The following is a 19,962-nucleotide window of genomic DNA, read 5'->3' on the forward strand; positions in this document are numbered from 1 at the left end:
TTTGTACAGACTGTACTGAATTCAGACACCGTGTGTATATCAACGCATCGTGGAGTGCGAAAAATAAAAAAACTACTTTATATTTTATATAATAGAAATTTGAAAATCTTACTGCATAATAATAAATAAAATATGACAATTCTTAAAATAATTTTTTGTATATTTATTAAATACAACATAATAGTAGTTAATTTTTTCAAATCTTTGGTAACAATTTGGTCGTCCTGAAAAAGACGGTTTGATTGACGATTTTATGTACAAGTAGGGTTTCAGCTTTTGAAACGTTTAGTTTAAGCCTTCTTCTCGGTCTTTTTGGGCAACAGAACAGCCTGAATATTCGGCAAGACTCCACCTTGGGCAATAGTGACGCCGGAGAGCAGCTTGTTTAACTCCTCGTCGTTGCGGATGGCCAGCTGTAAATGACGCGGAATAATTCTAGTCTTCTTGTTGTCACGAGCAGCATTGCCTGCCAACTCGAGAACTTCAGCGGCCAGATATTCCATTACGGCTGCTAGGTAAACTGGAGCGCCTGCACCAACACGCTCGGCGTAGTTGCCCTTCCGGAGCAGACGGTGAATACGGCCCACAGGGAATTGAAGACCGGCACGGTTGGAGCGGGACTTTGCCTTTCCCTTCACTTTGCCACCTTTTCCACGTCCAGACATTTTGCTTTGCGTTTATTTCACTTAGTTCACTTTACACACGGAACACGAATGCTGGCCGAACCCCGGCAGGGAAATATTTATACTTTTTCGTCTGCCAGCGCTTTCAGTTAGGGGTGGGTGACTTAGACCTGAAATGATTGCCCGTAAAAAAGTATAAAAATGAACGCGTTCGGAGCCACATTATGATAAGTGAATTGTGTTTGTGAAAATATAAGTAAAGTAATAATGCCGCCGAAAACTAGTGGAAAGGCAGCCAAGAAGGCTGGCAAGGCTCAGAAGAATATCACCAAGACCGACAAGAAAAAGAAGCGCAAGAGGAAGGAGAGCTATGCCATCTACATTTACAAGGTTCTCAAGCAGGTCCATCCTGACACCGGCATTTCATCTAAGGCGATGAGCATCATGAACAGCTTTGTAAATGATATTTTCGAGCGCATTGCTGCCGAGGCGTCTCGTCTGGCTCACTACAACAAGCGCTCGACCATCACCAGTCGAGAAATCCAAACGGCTGTTCGCCTGCTTCTGCCGGGAGAGTTGGCCAAGCATGCTGTCAGTGAGGGAACCAAGGCTGTCACCAAGTACACCAGCTCCAAATAATTTGTTCCTACGAATGCTGCGGACAATAATCCAAAACGGCCCTTTTCAGGGCCACAATGTGTTTCACCAAGGAAATGTATTTTTCAATATATCGTCGATTTCAACTTATCCATCCCCAATATGGGGTTAAATTGTTCAAATTTGATTAGATATATACCAAAAAATCGGAAATGAAAACTCAATACGCTCAAAAAGCAACGTAATTCAATAACCAGACACGACGCGATGGTTGCCAATAAAATTAATGGAGCATTTTAATTTTCAAATAGTATTTAAATGAAAGTTTTTTCTCTTGCAACGGAATCGTTGTAGCCCTGAAAAGGGCTTGTTTAAACAAATTTCAGATCTGGAAATCTAAAATTTTGATTGCGAACATGTACTTTTCACAATTTACTTCTTGGCAGCCGTAGTCTTTGCTTTCGGCTTCTTGGCCGTAGCAGAAACCGCTGCTTTCTTCGCAGTCTTTTTGGGTTTTGCAGACGCCGCTGGCTTTGCCTTTGGGGCTTTGGCTGCTGCAGCCTTCGACTTCGCTGCGGTCGCGGTCGCTTTCGCCTTTGTTGCGGCGGGCTTCGACTTTACGATTCCAGTTTTCTTAGCATCCTTGGCTTTTGCCTTCTCGGTTTTCTTTTTCTCGGCAGTCTTTTTGGTGGCCACAGCCTTCTTAGCCTTGGGCTTTTTGTCAGCAGCCCCAGCGGCAGTTTTTTTGGAGGAAGCACCAGTCTTCTTGGATGCTACCTTCTTGCTTTCCACTTTTTTCTCAGCAGACAAAACCCTCGACTTCGCCTTCGGATCCTTATCCTTCTTGGCGGAGGCCGAAAGTTTAAATGATCCAGATGCACCCTTTCCCTTTGTTTGGATAAGCTTTCCATTGACCACGGCCGATTTTAAGTACTTCTTGATGAATGGAGCTAACTTTTGGGCGTCGCATTTATAAGTGGCAGTGATATATTTTTTTATTGCCAGAAGTGATGAGCCGCCACGTTCCTTTAAATTTTTAATCGAAGCGTCCACCATTTGCTGAGTTGGCGGATGTGACGGCGCCGCATTGGCTTTCTTTGCCTTTGTGCCGGCAGATCCAGATGCCTTTTTTTGGGCCACCTTTTTCTCAACTGTCGCGGATGGGGCAGCCACTGGAGAAGCGGACGTTGCAACTGCAGAATCAGACATTTTTCTTCACTAAGAACACTTTTTTTCTTCAGAAAATGGTCCGCGCGCTTTTGCCAACCTCCCTCGCTCGGATGAGAATCGAGGAGGAGAGCACTTTGACAATACGACTGCTAGCAGTCATTTACTATGTTGATGTTTGCTTGAAGTGCAAACTTTTTTTTAAATATAAAGTGTTTAAAATATTTAATAAAAATATGTTTAATAGTTCTACATTCTTAAATAATTATTTTTTCACTATGAATTTTTCAAATGTTGATATATGGTTTTAGTGACTTTATAATGTTATTTGAACTTGAATATTCACATTTTTAACTAGAGCAATTTATAAAAAACATGTTTTTAAATTATAAATCATGAAAATAATTTAGAGATTCCCGATGTTTATTACAACTTTAACTTTCGACCTTTAGGAAAACCTAAAAAAGGAGCGTCTATTATTGATTGAGATACTTTATTACTTGATTTAAGTTGACAATGAACTACATAAAAAGTTTTCTCTACGGCATCATTCAGCAATAGTTTTTGATTCTAAAAAATACATATATTGTCAAAAACAATGGATTTTTAATATTTTCTTAAAATAATAACGTGTTTGCTTTAGTAGATTAAAGTTTTCATGCATTTTTATAAATAATTTGTCTAAAATAAATCAATTTCCCTGCCATATATCAGCCTTCATATAGTATGTCATACAATGTTTTCATTTAATAAAAATATAAAGCAATCTTTTTTGTATTATCTCTTTCTTTTATATATTAGATATTCAATTTCCCAACGTAATTAACCAATTTCTAAACAAGTTTTTACAGATCTTTTATTTTTTACAGACGGTTGAAGGGGCAGTTCCACTTGCCCCGCACGATCTCTTCAATAATATTCCCAAATTGAGTTAAAACTAAGAAAAAATTTTAATTAACAATCTTTATGTTCTAGTTTTCTGTTACTTTCCAAATATTGGACAGACCGATATAATTACATTATTTCCAAACTGTCATTCGCAGAATTTTGATTTTTTATAGATGTTTGAAGGTAACGTGGTTCTTGCTCCGTATGACTATTTCAGTGTTATTTCTAAAGGAAGCACTAATAAAAAATATAAAACAACTGTTTTTATATTAACCTTTTCTTTTATTTTATTAATGTTGGGCTCACAATTAAAATAACAATATTTCGATTCTTTCATTAGCAGAATTTCTATTTTTTGAAATGTTTGAAGGTTCAGTGCCGTTTGCCCCTTATAAACATTTCAATAATATATTCAGCTGAACTTAACACAAAGACAAAATATAGAATATCAATTGTTATTATTTTCTATATATAATATTATATTCTAATATATATTCTTTTATAAATAGGCTGCAAAAGAAAAGTTTAAATCTCATTGAATGTGGTTTGTGGTCCTGAAAAGGACCGATTGTAGAGTATGCTAGGGCTTGGGCTGCCAGTTGAAGCCTTGACAACTTAAGCACGCTCGCCGCGGATGCGTCGCGCTAATTGGATGTCCTTCGGCATTATGGTGACACGTTTGGCATGAATGGCACACAAGTTGGTATCTTCAAAGAGACCAACCAGATAGGCTTCGCTAGCTTCCTGCAGGGCCATAACAGCCGAGCTCTGGAATCGCAAGTCAGTCTTAAAGTCCTGAGCGATTTCACGCACCAGACGCTGGAAAGGCAGTTTGCGGATCAGAAGCTCTGTGCTCTTTTGGTAGCGACGGATCTCACGCAAGGCCACTGTTCCAGGGCGATAGCGGTGGGGCTTCTTTACACCTCCAGTCGCAGGGGCGCTCTTGCGAGCGGCCTTAGTAGCCAGTTGTTTGCGTGGCGCCTTTCCACCAGTCGATTTGCGTGCAGTTTGCTTGGTACGAGCCATTTCCGATTTGAGTTTCACCACAGTTCACGTTCACTACTTCACGTTTCAAAACACAATAAACGATCAGAGCATTTGCTACCTACTTATATAGCAAGCGTGGATGGTGAGAAAGAGAAAGAGAAACAGAGGCCATCTCATTTGACAAGCGAGGAACGAAACGAACATATCATTCGTACTCTCTCGGGTTTTTGGCGTTTTACGTATAAATAGAGGCACACAGAAAATATTGAAATTAGTTCTTCAGTGACTTTCGGACTGTGTGTGCAGAATAGTATAAAACAGTGAATAATGACTGGTCGTGGTAAAGGAGGCAAGGGATTGGGAAAAGGTGGCGCCAAGCGTCATCGCAAAGTGCTTCGTGATAACATCCAAGGTATCACGAAGCCTGCTATCCGCCGTTTGGCTCGTCGTGGCGGTGTGAAGCGCATATCTGGACTCATATACGAGGAAACGCGTGGTGTTCTGAAGGTTTTCTTGGAGAACGTAATTCGTGATGCCGTCACCTACACCGAACACGCTAAGAGAAAGACTGTTACAGCCATGGATGTTGTGTACGCTCTGAAGAGGCAAGGCCGCACCCTCTACGGATTTGGCGGTTAAACAAAAGTCCTGTACTTTTATTAAGCAATCGGTCCTTTTCAGGACCACCACTCACTTTTTAAAAGGAGGTACATTTCAAAAAATATTTCTTTTATTGGATGGGAATCCAAGAATGAGGTAGTCGCTATTGCATCAAACTAAATGTCGATCATTGATTGCTTTTTCAGGTAGACCAAATTGAGAGTATAGTGTGTATCTATTGATAGATTCATAACATGGCTTTGTACAGACTGTACTGAATTCAGACACCGTGTGTATATCAACGCATCGTGGAGTGCGAAAAATAAAAAACTACTTTATATTTTATATAATAGAAAATTTGAAAATCTTACTGCATATATAAATAAATATGACAATTCTTAAATAATTTTTTGTATAATTTATTCAATACAACATAATAGTAGTTAAAATTTTTTCAAATCTTTGGTAACAATTTGGTCGTCCTGAAAAGGACGGTTTGATTACGATTTTATGTACAAGTAGGGTTTCAGCTTTGAAACGTTTAGTTTAAGCCTTCTTCTCGGTCTTTTTGGGCAACAGAACAGCCTGAATATTCGGCAAGACTCCACCTTGGGCAATAGTGACGCCGGAGAGCAGCTTGTTTAACTCCTCGTCGTTGCGGATGGCCAGCTGTAAATGACGCGGAATAATTCTAGTCTTCTTGTTGTCACGAGCAGCATTGCCTGCCAACTCGAGAACTTCAGCGGCCAGATATTCCATTACGGCTGCTAGGTAAACTGGAGCGCCTGCACCAACACGCTCGGCGTAGTTGCCCTTCCGGAGCAGACGGTGAATACGGCCACAGGGAATTGAAGACCGGCACGGTTGGAGCGGGACTTTGCCTTTCCCTTCACTTTGCCACCTTTTCCACGTCCAGACATTTTGCTTTGCGTTTATTTCACTTAGTTCACTTTACACACGGAACACGAATGCTGGCCGAACCCCGGCAGGGAAATATTTATACTTTTTCGTCTGCCAGCGCTTTCAGTTAGGGGTGGGTGACTTAGACCTGAAATGATTGCCCGTAAAAAAGTATAAAAATGAACGCGTTCGGAGCCACATTATGATAAGTGAATTGTGTTTGTGAAAATATAAGTAAAGTAATAATGCCGCCGAAAACTAGTGGAAAGGCAGCCAAGAAGGCTGGCAAGGCTCAGAAGAATATCACCAAGACCGACAAGAAAAAGAAGCGCAAGAGGAAGGAGAGCTATGCCATCTACATTTACAAGGTTCTCAAGCAGGTCCATCCTGACACCGGCATTTCATCTAAGGCGATGAGCATCATGAACAGCTTTGTAAATGATATTTTCGAGCGCATTGCTGCCGAGGCGTCTCGTCTGGCTCACTACAACAAGCGCTCGACCATCACCAGTCGAGAAATCCAACGGCTGTTCGCCTGCTTCTGCCGGGAGAGTGGCCAAGCATGCTGTCAGTGAGGGAACCAAGGCTGTCACCAAGTACACCAGCTCCAAATAATTTGTTCCTACGAATGCTGCGGACAATAATCCAAAACGGCCCTTTTCAGGGCCACAATGTGTTTCACCAAGGAAATGTATTTTTCAATATATCGTCGATTTCAACTTATCCATCCCCAATATGGGGTTAAAATTGTTCAAATTTGATTAGATATATACCAAAAAATCGGAAATGAAAACTCAATACGCTCAAAAGCAACGTAATTCAATAACCAGACACGACGCGATGGTTGCCAATAAAATTAATGGAGCATTTTAATTTTCAAATAGTATTTAAATGAAAGTTTTTTCTCTTGCAACGGAATCGTTGTAGCCCTGAAAGGGCTTGTTTAAACAAATTTCAGATCTGGAAATCTAAATTTTGATTGCGAACATGTACTTTTCACAATTTACTTCTTGGCAGCCGTAGTCTTTGCTTTCGGCTTCTTGGCCGTAGCAGAAACCGCTGCTTTCTTCGCAGTCTTTTGGGTTTTGCAGACGCCGCTGGCTTTGCCTTTGGGGCTTTGGCTGCTGCAGCCTTCGACTTCGCTGCGGTCGCGGTCGCTTTCGCCTTTGTTGCGGCGGGCTTCGACTTTACGATTCCAGTTTTCTTAGCATCCTTGGCTTTTGCCTTCTCGGTTTTCTTTTTCTCGGCAGTCTTTTTGGTGGCCACAGCCTTCTTAGCCTTGGGCTTTTTGTCAGCAGCCCCAGCGGCAGTTTTTTTGGAGGAAGCACCAGTCTTCTTGGATGCTACTTCTTGCTTTCCACTTTTTTCTCAGCAGACAAAACCCTCGACTTCGCCTTCGGATCCTTATCCTTCTTGGCGGAGGCCGAAAGTTTAAATGATCCAGATGCACCTTTCCTTTGTTTGGATAAGCTTTCCATTGACCACGGCCGATTTTAAGTACTTCTTGATGAATGGAGCTAACTTTTGGGCGTCGCATTTATAAGTGGCAGTGATATATTTTTTTATTGCCAGAAGTGATGAGCCGCCACGTTCCTTTAATTTTTAATCGAAGCGTCCACCATTTGCTGAGTTGGCGGATGTGACGGCGCCGCATTGGCTTTCTTTGCCTTTGTGCCGGCAGATCCAGATGCCTTTTTTTGGGCCACCTTTTTCTCAACTGTCGCGGATGGGGCAGCCACTGGAGAAGCGGACGTTGCAACTGCAGAATCAGACATTTTTCTTCACTAAGAACACTTTTTTTCTTCAGAAAATGGTCCGCGCGCTTTTGCCAACTCCCTCGCTCGGATGAGAATCGAGGAGGAGAGCACTTTGACAATACGACTGCTAGCAGTCATTTACTATGTTGATGTTTGCTTGAAGTGCAAACTTTTTTTTAAATATAAAGTGTTTAAAATATTTAATAAAATATGTTTTAATAGTTCTACATTCTTAAATAATTATTTTTCACTATGAATTTTCAAATGTTGATATATGGTTTTAGTGACTTTATAATGTTATTTGAACTTGAATATTCACATTTTTAACTAGAGCAATTATAAAAAAACATGTTTTTAAATTATAAATCATGAAAATAATTTAGAGATTCCCGATGTTTATTACAACTTTAACTTTCGACCTTTAGGAAACCTAAAAAAGGAGCGTCTATTATTGATTGAGATACTTTATTACTTGATTTAAGTTGACAATGAACTACATAAAAAGTTTTCTCTACGGCATCATTCAGCAATAGTTTTTGATTCTAAAAAATACATATATTGTCAAAAACAATGGATTTTTAATATTTTCTTAAAATAATAACGTGTTTGCTTAGTAGATTAAAGTTTTCATTGCATTTTTATAAATAATTTGTCTAAATAAATCAATTTCCTGCCATATATCAGCCTTCATATAGTAGTCATACAATGTTTTCATTTAATAAAAATATAAAGCAATCTTTTTTGTATTATCTCTTTCTTTTATATATTAGATATTCAATTTCCCAACGTAATTAACCAATTTCTAAACAAGTTTTTACAGATCTTTATTTTTTACAGACGGTTGAAGGGGCAGTTCACTTGCCCCGCACGATCTCTTCAATATATTCCCAAATTGAGTTAAAACTAAGAAAAAATTTTAATTACAATCTTATGTTTAGTTTTCTGTTACTTTCCAAATATTGGACAGACCGATATAATTCATTATTTCAAACTGTCATTCGCAGAATTTTGATTTTTATAGATGTTTGAAGGTAACGTGGTTCTGGCTCCGTATGACTATTTCAGTGTTATTTTCTAAAGGAAGCATAATAAAAATATAAAACAACTGTTTTTAATATTAACTCTTTCTTTATTTATTAATGTTGGGCTCACAATTAAAATAACAATATTTCGATTCTTTCATTAGCAGAATTTCTATTTTTTTGAAATGTTTGAAGGTTCAGTGCCGTTTGCCCCTTATAAACATTTCAATAATATATTCAGCTGAACTTAACACAAAGACAAAATATAGAATATCAATTGTTATGGTTGCCAATAAAACTAATGGAGAATTTTAATTTTCAAATAGTATTAAATGAAAGTTTTTCTCTTGCAACGGAATCGTTGTAGCCCTGAAAAGGGCTTGTTTAAACAAATTTCAGTCTTGGAAATCTAAATTTTGATTGCGACATGTACTTTCACCAATTACTTCTTGGCAGCCGTAGTCTTTGCTTCGGCTTCTTGCGGTAGCAGAAGACCGCTGCTTTCGTTCGCGTCTTTTGGTTTTGCAGACGCCGCTGGTTTGCTTTGGGGCTTTGGCTGCTGCAGCCTTCGACTTCGGGCTGCCGGGTTCGCTTTCGCCTTTGTTGCGGCGGCTTGACTTACGATCCAGTTTTCTTAGCACCTGGCTTTTGCCTTCTCGGTTTCTTTTCTCGCATCTTCTTTTCGGAGCCACAGCCTTCTAGCCTTGGGCTTTTTTGTCAGCGCCCAGCGCAGTTTTTTTGGAGGAACACACAGTTTCGATGCTACTTCTTGCTTCCACTTTTTTCTCAGCAGACAAACCTCGACTTGCTTCGGATCCTTATTCTTTGGCGGAGGCCGAAAGTATAAATGATCAGATGCCATTCCCTTTTGTTTGGATAAGCTTCCATGACCACGGCCGATTTTAAGTACTTTGATGATGGAGCTAACTTTGGGCGTCGCATTTATAAGTGGCAGTGATATATATTTTTATTGCAGAAGTGATGAGCCGCCACGTTCCTTTAAATTTTTAAATCGGAGCGTCCACCATTTGCTGAGTTGGCGGATGTGACGCGCCGCATTGGCTTTCTTTGCTTTGTGCCGGCAGATCCAGATGCCTTTTTTGGGCCACCTTTTTTCTCAACTGTCGCGGATGGGGAGCCACTGGAGAAGCGGACGTTGCAACTGCAGAATAACATTTTTCTTCACTAAGAACTTTTTTTCTTCAGAAAATGGTCCGCGCGCTGTTTGCCAACCTCCCTCGCTCGGATGAGAATCGAGGAGGAGAGCGCTTTGACAATACGACTGCTAGCAGCCATTTACTATGTTGATGTTTGCTTGAAGTGCAAACTTTTTTTTAAATATAAGTGTTTAAAATATTTAATAAAAATATGTTTTAATAGTTCTACATTCTTAAATAATTATTTTTTTCACTATGAATTTTTCAAATGTTGATATATGGTTTTAGTGACTTTATAATGTTATTTGAACTTGAATATTCACATTTTTAACTAGAGCAATTTATAAAAAAACATGTTTTTAAATTATAAATCATGAAAATAATTTAGAGATTCCCGATGTTTATTACAACTTTAACTTTCGACCTTTAGGAAAACCTAAAAAAGGAGCGTCTATTATTGATTGAGATACTTTATTACTTGATTTAAGTTGACAATGAACTACATAAAAGTTTTCTCTACGGCATCATTCAGCAATAGTTTTGATTCTAAAAAATACATTATTGTCAAAAACAATGGATTTTTAATATTTTCTTAAAATAATAACGTGTTTGCTTAAGTAGATTAAAGTTTTCATGCATTTTTATAAATAATTTGTCTAAAATAAATCAATTTCCTGCCATATATCAGCCTTCATATAGTATGTCATACAATGTTTTCATTTAATAAAAAATATAAAGCAATCTTTTTTGTATTATCTCTTTCTTTTATATATTAGATATTCAATTTCCCAACGTAATTAACCAATTTCTAAACAAGTTTTTACAGATCTTTTATTTTTTACAGACGGTTGAAGGGGCAGTTCCACTTGCCCCGCACGATCTCTTCAATAATATTCCCAAATTGAGTTAAAACAAAGAAAAATTTTAATTAACAATCTTTATGTTCTAGTTTTCTGTTACTTTCCAAATATTGGACAGACCGATATAATTACATTATTTCCAAACTGTCATTCGCAGAATTTTGATTTTTTATAGATGTTTGAAGGTAACGTGGTTCTTGCTCCGTATGACTATTTCAGTGTTATTTCTAAAGGAAGCACTAATAAAAAATATAAACAACTGTTTTTATATTAACCTTTTCTTTTATTTTATTAATGTTGGGCTCACAATTAAAATAACAATATTTCGATTCTTTCATTGCAGAATTTCTATTTTTTGAAATGTTTGAAGGTTCAGTGCCGTTTGCCCCTTATAAACATTTCAATAATATATTCAGCTGAACTTAACACAAAGACAAAATATAGAATATCAATTGTTATTATTTTCTATATATAATATTATATTCTAATATATATTCTTTTATAAATAGGCTGCAAAAGAAAAGTTTAAATCTCATTGAATGTGGTTTGTGGTCCTGAAAAGGACCGATTGTAGAGTATGCTAGGGCTTGGGCTGCCAGTTGAAGCCTTGCCAACTTAAGCACGCTCGCCGCGGATGCGTCGCGCTAATTGGATGTCCTTCGGCATTATGGTGACACGTTTGGCATGAATGGCACACAAGTTGGTATCTTCAAAGAGACCAACCAGATAGGCTTCGCTAGCTTCCTGCAGGGCCATAACAGCCGAGCTCTGGAATCGCAAGTCAGTCTTAAAGTCCTGAGCGATTTCACGCACCAGACGCTGGAAAGGCAGTTTGCGGATCAGAAGCTCTGTGCTCTTTTGGTAGCGACGGATCTCACGCAAGGCCACTGTTCCAGGGCGATAGCGGTGGGGCTTCTTTACACCTCCAGTCGCAGGGGCGCTCTTGCGAGCGGCCTTAGTAGCCAGTTGTTTGCGTGGCGCCTTTCCACCAGTCGATTTGCGTGCAGTTTGCTTGGTACGAGCCATTTCCGATTTGAGTTTCACCACAGTTCACGTTCACTACTTCACGTTTCAAAACACAATAAACGATCAGAGCATTTGCTACCTACTTATATAGCAAGCGTGGATGGTGAGAAAGAGAAAGAGAAACAGAGGCCATCTCATTTGACAAGCGAGGAACGAAACGAACATATCATTCGTACTCTCTCGGGTTTTTGGCGTTTTACGTATAAATAGAGGCACACAGAAAATATTGAAATTAGTTCTTCAGTGACTTTCGGACTGTGTGTGCAGAATAGTATAAAACAGTGAATAATGACTGGTCGTGGTAAAGGAGGCAAGGGATTGGGAAAAGGTGGCGCCAAGCGTCATCGCAAAGTGCTTCGTGATAACATCCAAGGTATCACGAAGCCTGCTATCCGCCGTTTGGCTCGTCGTGGCGGTGTGAAGCGCATATCTGGACTCATATACGAGGAAACGCGTGGTGTTCTGAAGGTTTTCTTGGAGAACGTAATTCGTGATGCCGTCACCTACACCGAACACGCTAAGAGAAAGACTGTTACAGCCATGGATGTTGTGTACGCTCTGAAGAGGCAAGGCCGCACCCTCTACGGATTTGGCGGTTAACAAAAAGTCCTGTACTTTTATTAAGCAATCGGTTCTTTTCAGGACCACCACTCACTTATTAAAAGGAGGTACATTTTCAAAAAAATATTTTCTTTTATTGGATGGGAATCCCAAGAATGAGGTAGTCCGCTATTGCATCAAACTAAATGTCGATCATTGATTGCTTTTTCAGGTAGACCAAATTGAGAGTATAGTGTGTATCTATTGATAGTTTCATAACATGGCTTTGTACAGACTGTACTGAATTCAGACACCGTGTGTATATCAACGCATCGTGGAGTGCGAAAAATAAAAAAACTACTTTATATTTTATATAATAGAAAATTTGAAAAATCTTACTGCATATATAAATAAAATATGACAATTCTTAAAATAATTTTTTGTATAATTTATTCAATACAACATAATAGTAGTTAAAAATTTTTTCAAATCTTTGGTAACAATTTGGTCGTCCTGAAAAGGACGGTTTGATTTACGATTTTATGTACAAGTAGGGTTTCAGCTTTTGAAACGTTTAGTTTAAGCCTTCTTCTCGGTCTTTTTGGGCAACAGAACAGCCTGAATATTCGGCAAGACTCCACCTTGGGCAATAGTGACGCCGGAGAGCAGCTTGTTTAACTCCTCGTCGTTGCGGATGGCCAGCTGTAAATGACGCGGAATAATTCTAGTCTTCTTGTTGTCACGAGCAGCATTGCCTGCCAACTCGAGAACTTCAGCGGCCAGATATTCCATTACGGCTGCTAGGTAAACTGGAGCGCCTGCACCAACACGCTCGGCGTAGTTGCCCTTCCGGAGCAGACGGTGAATACGGCCCACAGGGAATTGAAGACCGGCACGGTTGGAGCGGGACTTTGCCTTTCCCTTCACTTTGCCACCTTTTCCACGTCCAGACATTTTGCTTTGCGTTTATTTCACTTAGTTCACTTTACACACGGAACACGAATGCTGGCCGAACCCCGGCAGGGAAATATTTATACTTTTTCGTCTGCCAGCGCTTTCAGTTAGGGGTGGGTGACTTAGACCTGAAATGATTGCCCGTAAAAAAGTATAAAAATGAACGCGTTCGGAGCCACATTATGATAAGTGAATTGTGTTTGTGAAAATATAAGTAAAGTAAATAATGCCGCCGAAAACTAGTGGAAAGGCAGCCAAGAAGGCTGGCAAGGCTCAGAAGAATATCACCAAGACCGACAAGAAAAAGAAGCGCAAGAGGAAGGAGAGCTATGCCATCTACATTTACAAGGTTCTCAAGCAGGTCCATCCTGACACCGGCATTTCATCTAAGGCGATGAGCATCATGAACAGCTTTGTAAATGATATTTTCGAGCGCATTGCTGCCGAGGCGTCTCGTCTGGCTCACTACAACAAGCGCTCGACCATCACCAGTCGAGAAATCCAAACGGCTGTTCGCCTGCTTCTGCCGGGAGAGTTGGCCAAGCATGCTGTCAGTGAGGGAACCAAGGCTGTCACCAAGTACACCAGCTCCAAATAATTTCTTCCTACGAATGCTGCGGACAATCCAAAACGGCCCTTTTCAGGGCCACAATGTGTTTCACCAAGGAAATGTATTTTTCAATATATCGTCGATTTCAACTTATCCATCCCCAATATGGGGTTAAAATTGTTCAAATTTTATTAGATATATACCAAAAAATCGGAAATGAAAACTCAATACGCTCAAAAAGCAACGTAATTCAATAACCAGACACGACGCGATGGTTGCCAATAAAACTAATGGAGCATTTTAATTTTCAAATAGTATTTAAATGAAAGTTTTTTCTCTTGCAACGGAATCGTTGTAGCCCTGAAAAGGGCTTGTTTAAACAAATTTCAGATCTGGAAATCTAAAATTTTGATTGCGAACATGTACTTTTCACAATTTACTTCTTGGCAGCCGTAGTCTTTGCTTTCGGCTTCTTGGCCGTAGCAGAAACCGCTGCTTTCTTCGCAGTCTTTTTGGGTTTTGCAGACGCCGCTGGCTTTGCCTTTGGGGCTTTGGCTGCTGCAGCCTTCGACTTCGCTGCGGTCGCGGTCGCTTTCGCCTTTGTTGCGGCGGGCTTCGACTTTACGATTCCAGTTTTCTTAGCATCCTTGGCTTTTGCCTTCTCGGTTTTCTTTTTCTCGGCAGTCTTTTTGGTGGCCACAGCCTTCTTAGCCTTGGGCTTTTTGTCAGCAGCCCCAGCGGCAGTTTTTTTGGAGGAAGCACCAGTCTTCTTGGATGCTACCTTCTTGCTTTCCACTTTTTTCTCAGCAGACAAAACCCTCGACTTCGCCTTCGGATCCTTATCCTTCTTGGCGGAGGCCGAAAGTTTAAATGATCCAGATGCACCCTTTCCCTTTGTTTGGATAAGCTTTCCATTGACCACGGCCGATTTTAAGTACTTCTTGATGAATGGAGCTAACTTTTGGGCGTCGCATTTATAAGTGGCAGTGATATATTTTTTTATTGCCAGAAGTGATGAGCCGCCACGTTCCTTCCAGATGCCTATTTTTGGGCCACCTTTTTCTCAACTGTCGCGGATGGGGCAGCCACTGGAGAAGCGGACGTTGCAACTGCAGAATCAGACATTTTTCTTCACTAAGAACACTTTTTTTCTTCAGAAAATGGTCCGCGCGCTGTTTGCCAACCTCCCTCGCTCGGATGAGAATCGAGGAGGAGAGCACTTTGACAATACGACTGCTAGCAGTCATTTACTATGTTGATGTTTGCTTGAAGTGCAAACTTTTTTTTAAATATAAAGTGTTTAAAATATTTAATAAAAATATGTTTTAATAGTTCTACATTCTTAAATAATTATTTTTTCACTATGAATTTTTCAAATGTTGATATATGGTTTTAGTGACTTTATAATGTTATTTGAACTTGAATATTCACATTTTTAACTAGAGCAATTTATAAAAAAACATGTTTTTAAATTATAAATCATGAAAATAATTTAGAGATTCCCGATGTTTATTACAACTTTAACTTTCGACCTTTAGGAAAACCTAAAAAAGGAGCGTCTATTATTGATTGAGATACTTTATTACTTGATTTAAGTTGACAATGAACTACATAAAAAGTTTTCTCTACGGCATCATTCAGCAATAGTTTTTGATTCTAAAAAATACATATATTGTCAAAAACAATGGATTTTTAATATTTTCTTAAAATAATAACGTGTTTGCTTTAGTAGATTAAAGTTTTCATGCATTTTTATAAATAATTTGTCTAAAATAAATCAATTTCCCTGCCATATATCAGCCTTCATATAGTATGTCATACAATGTTTTCATTTAAAAAAAAATATAAAGCAATCTTTTTTGTATTATCTCTTTCTTTTATATATTAGATATTCAATTTCCCAACGTAATTAACCAATTTCTAAACAAGTTTTTACAGATCTTTTATTTTTTACAGACGGTTGAAGGGGCAGTTCCACTTGCCCCGCACGATCTCTTCAATAATATTCCCAAATTGAGTTAAAACTAAGAAAAAATTTTAATTAACAATCTTTATGTTCTAGTTTTCTGTTACTTTCCAAATATTGGACAGACCGATATAATTACATTATTTCCAAACTGTCATTCGCAGAATTTTGATTTTTTATAGATGTTTGAAGGTAACGTGGTTCTTGCTCCGTATGACTATTTCAGTGTTATTTCTAAAGGAAGCACTAATAAAAAATATAAAACAACTGTTTTTATATTAACCTTTTCTTTTATTTTATTAATGTTGGGCTCACAATTAAAATAACAATATTTCGATTCTTTCATTAGCAGAATTTCTATTTTTTTGAAATGTTTGAAGGTTCAGTGCCGTTTGCCCCTTATAAACATTTCAATAATATATTCAGCTGAACTTAACACAAAGACAAAATATAGAATATCAATTGTTATTATTTTCTATATATAATATTATATTCTAATATATATTCTTTTATAAATAGGCTGCAAAAGAAAAGTTTAAATCTCATTGAATGTGGTTTGTGGTCCTGAAAAGGACCGATTGTAGAGTATGCTAGGGCTTGGGCTGCCAGTTGAAGCCTTGCAACTTAAGCACGCTCGCCGCGGATGCGTCGCGCTAATTGGATGTCCTTCGGCATTATGGTGACACGTTTGGCATGAATGGCACACAAGTTGGTATCTTCAAAGAGACCAACCAGATAGGCTTCGCTAGCTTCCTGCAGGGCCATAACAGCCGAGCTCTGGAATCGCAAGTCAGTCTTAAAGTCCTGAGCGATTTCACGCACCAGACGCTGGAAAGGCAGTTTGCGGATCAGAAGCTCTGTGCTCTTTTGGTAGCGACGGATCTCACGCAAGGCCACTGTTCCAGGGCGATAGCGGTGGGGCTTCTTTACACCTCCAGTCGCAGGGGCGCTCTTGCGAGCGGCCTTAGTAGCCAGTTGTTTGCGTGGCGCCTTTCCACCAGTCGATTTGCGTGCAGTTTGCTTGGTACGAGCCATTTCCGATTTGAGTTTCACCACAGTTCACGTTCACTACTTCACGTTTCAAAACACAATAAACGATCAGAGCATTTGCTACCTACTTATATAGCAAGCGTGGATGGTGAGAAAGAGAAAGAGAAACAGAGGCCATCTCATTTGACAAGCGAGGAACGAAACGAACATATCATTCGTACTCTCTCGGGTTTTTGGCGTTTTACGTATAAATAGAGGCACACAGAAAATATTGAAATTAGTTCTTCAGTGACTTTCGGACTGTGTGTGCAGAATAGTATAAAACAGTGAATAATGACTGGTCGTGGTAAAGGAGGCAAGGGATTGGGAAAAGGTGGCGCCAAGCGTCATCGCAAAGTGCTTCGTGATAACATCCAAGGTATCACGAAGCCTGCTATCCGCCGTTTGGCTCGTCGTGGCGGTGTGAAGCGCATATCTGGACTCATATACGAGGAAACGCGTGGTGTTCTGAAGGTTTTCTTGGAGAACGTAATTCGTGATGCCGTCACCTACACCGAACACGCTAAGAGAAAGACTGTTACAGCCATGGATGTTGTGTACGCTCTGAAGAGGCAAGGCCGCACCCTCTACGGATTTGGCGGTTAAACAAAAAGTCCTGTACTTTTATTAAGCAATCGGTCCTTTTCAGGACCACCACTCACTTATTAAAAGGAGGTACATTTTCAAAAAAATATTTCCTTTTATTGGATGGGAATCCCAAGAATGAGGTAGTCCGCTATTGCATCAAACTAAATGTCGATCATTGATTGCTTTTTCAGGTAGACCAAATTGAGAGTATAGTGTGTATCTATTGATAGATTCATAACATGGCTTTGTACAGACTGTACTGAATTCAGACACCGTGTGTATATCAACGCATCGTGGAGTGCGAAAAATAAAAAAACTGCTTTATATTTTATATAATAGAAAATTCGAAAAATCTTACTGCATATATAAATAAAATATGACAATTCTTAAAATAATTTTTTGTATAATTTATTCAATACAACATAATAGTAGTTAAAAATTTTTTCAAATCTTTGGTAACAATTTGGTCGTCCTGAAAAGGACGGTTTGATTTTATGTACAAGTAGGGTTTCAGCTTTTGAAACGTTTAGTTTAAGCCTTCTTCTCGGTCTTTTTGGGCAACAGAACAGCCTGAATATTCGGCAAGACTCCACCTTGGGCAATAGTGACGCCGGAGAGCAGCTTGTTTAACTCCTCGTCGTTGCGGATGGCCAGCTGTAAATGACGCGGAATAATTCTAGTCTTCTTGTTGTCACGAGCAGCATTGCCTGCCAACTCGAGAACTTCAGCGGCCAGATATTCCATTACGGCTGCTAGGTAAACTGGAGCGCCTGCACCAACACGCTCGGCGTAGTTGCCCTTCCGGAGCAGACGGTGAATACGGCCCACAGGGAATTGAAGACCGGCACGGTTGGAGCGGGACTTTGCCTTTCCCTTCACTTTGCCACCTTTTCCACGTCCAGACATTTTGCTTTGCGTTTATTTCACTTAGTTCACTTTACACACGGAACACGAATGCTGGCCGAACCCCGGCAGGGAAATATTTATACTTTTTCGTCTGCCAGCGCTTTCAGTTAGGGGTGGGTGACTTAGACCTGAAATGATTGCCCGTAAAAAAGTATAAAAATGAACGCGTTCGGAGCCACATTATGATAAGTGAATTGTGTTTGTGAAAATATAAGTAAAGTAAATAATGCCGCCGAAAACTAGTGGAAAGGCAGCCAAGAAGGCTGGCAAGGCTCAGAAGAATATCACCAAGACCGACAAGAAAAAGAAGCGCAAGAGGAAGGAGAGCTATGCCATCTACATTTACAAGGTTCTCAAGCAGGTCCATCCTGACACCGGCATTTCATCTAAGGCGATGAGCATCATGAACAGCTTTGTAAATGATATTTCGAGCGCATTGCTGCCGAGGCGTCTCGTCTGGCTCACTACAACAAGCGCTCGACCATCACCAGTCGAGAAATCCAAACGGCTGTTCGCCTGCTTCTGCCGGGAGAGTTGGCCAAGCATGCTGTCAGTGAGGGAACCAAGGCTGTCACCAAGTACACCAGCTCCAAATAATTTGTTCCTACGAATGCTGCGGACAATAATCCAAAACGGCCCTTTTCAGGGCCACAATGTGTTTCACCAAGGAAATGTATTTTTCAATATATCGTCGATTTCAACTTATCCATCCCCAATATGGGGTTAAAATTGTTCAAATTTGATTAGATATATACCAAAAAATCGGAAATGAAAACTCAATACGCTCAAAAAGCAACGTAATTCAATAACCAGACACGACGCGATGGTTGCCAATAAAATTAATGGAGCATTTTAATTTTCAAATAGTATTTAAATGAAAGTTTTTTCTCTTGCAACGGAATCGTTGTAGCCCTGAAAAGGGCTTGTTTAAACAAATTTCAGATCTTGAAATCTAAAATTTTGATTGCGAACATGTACTTTTCACAATTTACTTCTTGGCAGCCGTAGTCTTTGCTTTCGGCTTCTTGGCCGTAGCAGAAACCGCTGCTTTCTTCGCAGTCTTTTTGGGTTTTGCAGACGCCGCTGGCTTTGCCTTTGGGGCTTTGGCTGCTGCAGCCTTCGACTTCGCTGCGGTCGCGGTCGCTTTCGCCTTTGTTGCGGCGGGCTTCGACTTTACGATTCCAGTTTTCTTAGCATCCTTGGCTTTTGCCTTCTCGGTTTTCTTTTTCTCGGCAGTCTTTTTGGTGGCCACAGCCTTCTTAGCCTTGGGCTTTTTGTCAGCAGCCCCAGCGGCAGTTTTTTTGGAGGAAGCACCAGTCTTCTTGGATGCTACCTTCTTGCTTTCCACTTTTTTCTCAGCAGACAAAACCCTCGACTTCGCCTTCGGATCCTTATCCTTCTTGGCGGAGGCCGAAAGTTTAAATGATCCAGATGCACCCTTTCCCTTTGTTTGGATAAGCTTTCCATTGACCACGGCCGATTTTAAGTACTTCTTGATGAATGGAGCTAACTTTTGGGCGTCGCATTTATAAGTGGCAGTGATATATTTTTTTATTGCCAGAAGTGATGAGCCGCCACGTTCCTTTAAATTTTTAATCGAAGCGTCCACCATTTGCTGAGTTGGCGGATGTGACGGCGCCGCATTGGCTTTCTTTGCCTTTGTGCCGGCAGATCCAGATGCCTTTTTTTGGGCCACCTTTTTCTCAACTGTCGCGGATGGGGCAGCCACTGGAGAAGCGGACGTTGCAACTGCAGAATCAGACATTTTTCTTCACTAAGAACACTTTTTTTCTTCAGAAAATGGTCCGCGCGCTGTTTGCCAACCTCCCTCGCTCGGATGAGAAT

At 39.9% G+C, this 19,962-nt stretch overlaps 11 protein-coding genes and 6 pseudogenes across 14 annotated transcripts; 7 read left to right on the forward strand and 10 right to left on the reverse strand.

Annotated features, from left to right (window-relative positions):
* Positions 1-222: 222 nt before the first annotated feature.
* On the reverse strand, positions 223-726 carry LOC120457931 (histone H2A). Its single transcript, XM_039645437.2, has one exon. The coding sequence runs from the start codon at positions 663-665 to the stop codon at positions 291-293; it is 375 nt and encodes a 124-aa protein (XP_039501371.1). The 5' UTR covers positions 666-726; the 3' UTR covers positions 223-290.
* LOC120457930 (histone H2A) lies at positions 223-18,178 on the reverse strand. Of its 4 annotated transcripts, none has more exons than XM_039645435.2 (2): positions 17,719-18,178; positions 223-266 (listed from the first exon to the last, which is right to left on the reverse strand). In XM_039645435.2, exon 1 carries the CDS (start codon positions 18,115-18,117, stop codon positions 17,743-17,745), a length of 375 nt encoding a protein of 124 aa, XP_039501369.1. In that variant the 5' UTR covers positions 18,118-18,178; the 3' UTR covers positions 223-266; positions 17,719-17,742. The 4 variants fall into 4 exon arrangements, with proteins under 4 accessions (XP_039501369.1, XP_039501368.1, XP_039501370.1 ...); XM_039645434.2 differs by having other exon boundaries at positions 223-255; positions 17,708-18,178; XM_039645436.2 differs by lacking the exon at positions 223-266 and adding an exon at positions 12,639-12,679.
* LOC120457956 (histone H2B) lies at positions 868-1,310 on the forward strand. The gene has a single exon (XM_039645461.2). It carries the CDS (start codon positions 891-893, stop codon positions 1,260-1,262), a length of 372 nt encoding a protein of 123 aa, XP_039501395.1. The 5' UTR covers positions 868-890; the 3' UTR covers positions 1,263-1,310.
* LOC120457922 (histone H1) lies at positions 1,580-2,459 on the reverse strand. Its single transcript, XM_039645428.2, has one exon. The coding sequence runs from the start codon at positions 2,427-2,429 to the stop codon at positions 1,653-1,655; it is 777 nt and encodes a 258-aa protein (XP_039501362.1). The 5' UTR covers positions 2,430-2,459; the 3' UTR covers positions 1,580-1,652.
* LOC120457968 (histone H4) lies at positions 4,551-4,945 on the forward strand. Its single transcript, XM_039645470.1, has one exon. It carries the CDS (start codon positions 4,590-4,592, stop codon positions 4,899-4,901), a length of 312 nt encoding a protein of 103 aa, XP_039501404.1. The 5' UTR covers positions 4,551-4,589; the 3' UTR covers positions 4,902-4,945.
* Positions 5,375-5,849, reverse strand: LOC120457944 (annotated as a pseudogene).
* Positions 5,975-6,425, forward strand: LOC120457960 (annotated as a pseudogene).
* LOC120457913 lies at positions 6,744-7,567 on the reverse strand (annotated as a pseudogene).
* Positions 8,984-9,837, reverse strand: LOC120457981 (annotated as a pseudogene).
* LOC120457982 lies at positions 10,922-16,694 on the reverse strand. Its single transcript, XM_039645476.2, has 5 exons — positions 16,222-16,694; positions 14,069-14,586; positions 12,766-13,082; positions 11,128-11,610; positions 10,922-11,083 (listed from the first exon to the last, which is right to left on the reverse strand). Exons 1-4 carry the CDS (start codon positions 16,627-16,629, stop codon positions 11,174-11,176), a joined length of 1,680 nt encoding a protein of 559 aa, XP_039501410.1. The 5' UTR covers positions 16,630-16,694; the 3' UTR covers positions 10,922-11,083; positions 11,128-11,173.
* Positions 11,834-12,220, forward strand: LOC120457971 (histone H4). The gene has a single exon (XM_039645472.2). It carries the CDS (start codon positions 11,873-11,875, stop codon positions 12,182-12,184), a length of 312 nt encoding a protein of 103 aa, XP_039501406.1. The 5' UTR covers positions 11,834-11,872; the 3' UTR covers positions 12,185-12,220.
* Positions 12,639-13,139, reverse strand: LOC120457933 (histone H2A). Its single transcript, XM_039645439.2, has one exon. It carries the CDS (start codon positions 13,076-13,078, stop codon positions 12,704-12,706), a length of 375 nt encoding a protein of 124 aa, XP_039501373.1. The 5' UTR covers positions 13,079-13,139; the 3' UTR covers positions 12,639-12,703.
* LOC120457954 (histone H2B) lies at positions 13,193-13,691 on the forward strand. The gene has a single exon (XM_039645459.2). It carries the CDS (start codon positions 13,305-13,307, stop codon positions 13,674-13,676), a length of 372 nt encoding a protein of 123 aa, XP_039501393.1. The 5' UTR covers positions 13,193-13,304; the 3' UTR covers positions 13,677-13,691.
* LOC120457927 lies at positions 13,992-14,783 on the reverse strand (annotated as a pseudogene).
* On the forward strand, positions 16,879-17,274 carry LOC122756657 (histone H4). Its single transcript, XM_044006874.1, has one exon. It carries the CDS (start codon positions 16,918-16,920, stop codon positions 17,227-17,229), a length of 312 nt encoding a protein of 103 aa, XP_043862809.1. The 5' UTR covers positions 16,879-16,917; the 3' UTR covers positions 17,230-17,274.
* A 36-nt stretch (positions 18,179-18,214) lies between the features above and the next one.
* On the forward strand, positions 18,215-18,762 carry LOC120457957 (annotated as a pseudogene).
* A 267-nt stretch (positions 18,763-19,029) lies between these two features.
* On the reverse strand, positions 19,030-19,912 carry LOC120457919 (histone H1). The gene has a single exon (XM_039645425.1). It carries the CDS (start codon positions 19,880-19,882, stop codon positions 19,106-19,108), a length of 777 nt encoding a protein of 258 aa, XP_039501359.1. The 5' UTR covers positions 19,883-19,912; the 3' UTR covers positions 19,030-19,105.
* Positions 19,913-19,962: the final 50 nt, after the last annotated feature.

This window comes from Drosophila santomea, unplaced genomic scaffold, assembly GCF_016746245.2.
Source record: "Drosophila santomea strain STO CAGO 1482 unplaced genomic scaffold, Prin_Dsan_1.1 Segkk98_quiver_pilon_scaf, whole genome shotgun sequence".
Classification (NCBI taxonomy): domain Eukaryota; kingdom Metazoa; phylum Arthropoda; class Insecta; order Diptera; family Drosophilidae; genus Drosophila; species Drosophila santomea.